This window comes from Seriola aureovittata, chromosome 21 (assembly GCF_021018895.1).
Source record: "Seriola aureovittata isolate HTS-2021-v1 ecotype China chromosome 21, ASM2101889v1, whole genome shotgun sequence".
Classification (NCBI taxonomy): domain Eukaryota; kingdom Metazoa; phylum Chordata; class Actinopteri; order Carangiformes; family Carangidae; genus Seriola; species Seriola aureovittata.
The window spans coordinates 7,551,451-7,555,382 of record NC_079384.1 but is presented as its reverse complement, the minus strand read 5'-3'; the positions used below and the strand labels follow the sequence as shown (position 1 = coordinate 7,555,382).

Genomic DNA, 3,932 nt, shown 5'->3' with positions numbered 1-3,932 from the left:
TTTGTTAGAGAAGCAAGTCCATATGACTTGATTTCTGCAAGTAACATGTAACATATCCATCTGATGATGTTTCTTTGCCGTGGTTATCTCAAGCACAGTGCAGAAATTCGGAAATATGGAGACAAAGACCCACGAGGACGAGGTGCAGAAGCTTTAAATTATGACTTCTCTTTCACTCCAATTCAAAAATGTCTTCTGAAAAATGACATTTTACCGATGGAGCACAGGCATTTAAAATCTGTAAAGAATTACAATGTGCATCAAAGAAACAGCTGGATAAGTCAAAATTAAGTTGTGCTTTCTTAGTAAAAATTTGATGGAAAAGTGGAAGTGTCCCATCCCTCTTTCAGCCAAATGAGTGACATTCATAAAAATAAAAATAAAAAATTCTACAATTAAGATACAATAAACAATAAAAATTAATCTAATTATTCCCTTGTTGGAATTATGTACACAAGTTATTTTTTCTTGAAAATGTGTCAAAAAGATGATTACGAAAAGGAAGCTGCCAGAGTTCAAAGATGAAATATTCTCTGTAATTACAAACATTATTAGTTATGCACATGGCGAGATTATATTTCAGGCCCAAAAGCGTTCTTACATCAGCTGAAACATGGAAAATTCATGAGTGGGTACAGTAACCGACGGCAAACATTATGGCAATGGATTTTAAACATGATAATTGCTATTTGTCTCTCAGTGCAGTTAAATCATTAAGTCTACTCTAGGAATAATGCATCCCTCTAGTTTGCTGTTTTAATATCTCATTCATATTTTCATTATCAATATCACTGGGCTTGCAAAAACAAATGGTGACAAATTTTCAATGTGTGATAGCAGGTTTTTGAATAGACTTCTTTTTATTACAATATGCAAATTTGAACCAAAAAAAAACAAAAGGGAATTTTAAACTGATAGTTGCACTGTTTTAAATGTGTTATCTCTATTGTGATTTGCTGTTAAACGCACCATAGTGTGAATGGTAATGTAAACTGATATCAAACATATATAAACATAACAACAGATTCAATTTATTTGAATTGCAGCAATCGATCATTTTTCTTAACATTTTAATCAGTTATTCGTGGCCTCAGTTAATAAGCAATAAGTATGCCACATCACATCAGTGGATGCATGTATGATGAAGCTCTGACACAAGTTTTTTTTTTGATGTGAACTAGTGCAGACTGCCACCCTATGGATGCATGTGGCACATCAACATTTTGTGCTTGATCTTTACCAGTCTGCTCTGACAACAATCACGGGATGAAGCTTTGAGAAACAAAGACTAGTTTGACTTTAGAGGAATGACTGAGAGTTACCATGCAGCAAAATATTTGAGTGAATGCATTAAGACAGTAGACTTCTGTGCATTTGTGAAAAGAGTTATAGGATACTATTTAGTTACAGGAGACAGTGAATGTCCCAAACACTCCTGCTTTCTTCTGTTGATCTTTTAGGAACAGTTGAAGGGCCCTAACATAAAAAAACACTGAATCTAAGAAAGACAATCACACATATCAGTATCAGTCCAACACAAATCTCTAAAGCCTCATGCCTCTCTGCAAGCAGCTCCACACCGAGTCAGTCATCATCCACCACCATCACGTTTCCGTTCAGCTCATACTCAATAGTGGCCCAGTCAAAGATGTTTCCCTTGGGGACCTTGTGCCCATAGTGCCAGGCCTGGATCATGCTCCTAGACAGCACAAAGTCCCACATATTCAGATCGGTCACCTCCCCTACAAAGCTCTGTGCGGCTTCTAAACCCCCCAGGTGCTTGTCCGGGTCCTGCCCCAGGAGGATGCTGCCGTTTGGACGGATGGTGTGCCCAGGTTTGTAGACCTGGTAGGTGCTCCGCTTCCCTTCCACCCAAAAAGCAGTGAGGCCGGTGCGAGACTCCCAGGTAAGGCAGAGGCTGATGCGGAAGGTGGTGAGGGGCGGCAGGTGAAAGAAGACACCGTCACCACTCAGGTAAAAGGAGATGCGTCCATCCCTCTCGCGCCACACGTTGAGTTCATCATAGTCAGCTGTGCGGTAGGCGAACAGGATGATCTGCCGGTCTTCTGGCAGCTCAGTGGCCACACGCATGCAGAGCGTGAAGGCTCTCAGCCCCATCTCCTTCTGCGGGATCAGGGCCACGAAGCTGAAGTCCGTCTCATAAGGGAAGACCAGGACTTTGTCACTGAGACCAACTATAGCAACACAGACAAGAAAGAGAGAATGAAGGAGAAACCAAATCTTGATCAGGATGGGAAAACATACACTTTTGAAAATTGAACATGTGAACAAACCAAATCAAAATTAACATTTTTTCTAATGACATTTTGTTCTTGAACTCCTACCTTGTGTGCCTACGGAGAAACTCCAAGATAATCCAAAGACACTAAGCAGAACCACAGCAAACTTCTGCAAACACACACAGAACATCCATGATCAGCCATCACCTGACAACAACCCCAAAGCGATATTGATTATTGAACACTTCAGTCACATCAAAGGTCAAATTAAATAAAAAGTTATGAGGCGAAACATCTTTTCTTACCATTTTGATGTTGTGTTGTCGTTCGTCGATGTTGCTTACTCAGTCCCACTTGCTAATGAGCCCGTGCCCAGTCCTCTTCCCTCCTAGCACAGGGCATGACGTCAGCTCTTCAACGGACGCTCTGACAATAGGCCTGGTGTGTGAGGGCTGAGTGACGCTGTCCTGTGCATGTGACTGATGCAGACACACACTATTTCACCTATGTTTGTGTGTGTCGTTATCGCATGACAGACGAGTTTAGGCGTTTACATTAAAGATCTGATCTGATCCATGTGCAGAGATTCTTGTAGTTTATGTTGAGATATCTGTCGCTGAGATTCTTGATGGCACCCCAATATGAATGGAGGCATCTAAAGCTTCATTTCTGCTAGTCACAGCTTTGAAAATTGACATTTGAGAAGCTCCGCAGCAACATTGTCCGTACCTACTCAAAGAATCAGCAGGATTGTAAGACTTATTACCCTTTATATACATCAGTACATATTTTTTCACATGCATGTGAGGCTTTAAATATCATAAGGTCAAGGTGAAAAAATGCATTTGTTTGTATCTTAGGAAAGGAAAGTATGTTTCTAACAGTGACACAGTGGGAGTGGAAAAAATTATAGAAACACCTGCAATAGAAATAAATTGCTTTAACCTTGAAAGTTTTCAACTGATGACCATTTCAAGGACGCAAAGTTTGAAGTTTTAGTCTGTGCAGCTACACATTGGTACAGGATTTTTCAGGCTGATAAATTTGCTAATCAGATATTTTCACATAAATGCATGAATAAGAACTCTGGGCAAGATGTGCACTGAGTGGGACATTTTACACCTGTACATTTATGTAATAGTGACACTTTCTTGTTAATTATAAGTTAACATATACACCAATACTAAAATATCTGCGATAAGCTAATAGATATATCAGCCCAGCTGATTTATCGGTCAGGCTTGGCTACAGAGGTTAAGTCAAATTTGCTTTAATGCAGATCTAAAAATGTTCAAAATAAAACACACAGTATAGAACCTTAAAGATGCATTGCTACCTGAAAAGCAGACACTGGGAAAACTGATGTAATATGGCAGGAAGAAATATGTAAAAATCCTTAATGCAGGAAAAATGAATGAACACAGGAACATTTGACAGATGAAGACCCATATTACTGACTCAAAAACAGTTCATGGGATTTTTTGTTTGTATCAAACTATGAACTCAAAAAATAAAGCCAAGTCAGATGTCTCTGATTCTGAATATAAAACAATATTAGGTTTATAAAAATTTGTATTTACTGCAGGGCTCATGTCATGAATTGTACTGCAAAGCTTTTATTTTGTTATTTATATGCTGGAGACCATCCAGTTCCTGTTAATAGATTTCCAATGAGCAGCAGAATTGCCATCA

At 39.1% G+C, this 3,932-nt stretch overlaps 1 protein-coding gene across 1 annotated transcript; it reads right to left on the bottom strand.

The window, feature by feature from the left end:
* Window positions 1–514: 514 nt before the first annotated feature.
* On the bottom strand, window positions 515–2,637 carry crp1 (C-reactive protein 1). The gene is made up of 3 exons (XM_056366351.1): window positions 2,546–2,637; window positions 2,346–2,409; window positions 515–2,195 (listed from the first exon to the last, which is right to left on the bottom strand). Exons 1-3 carry the CDS (start codon window positions 2,546–2,548, stop codon window positions 1,585–1,587), a joined length of 678 nt encoding a protein of 225 aa, XP_056222326.1. The 5' UTR covers window positions 2,549–2,637; the 3' UTR covers window positions 515–1,584.
* Window positions 2,638–3,932: the final 1,295 nt, after the last annotated feature.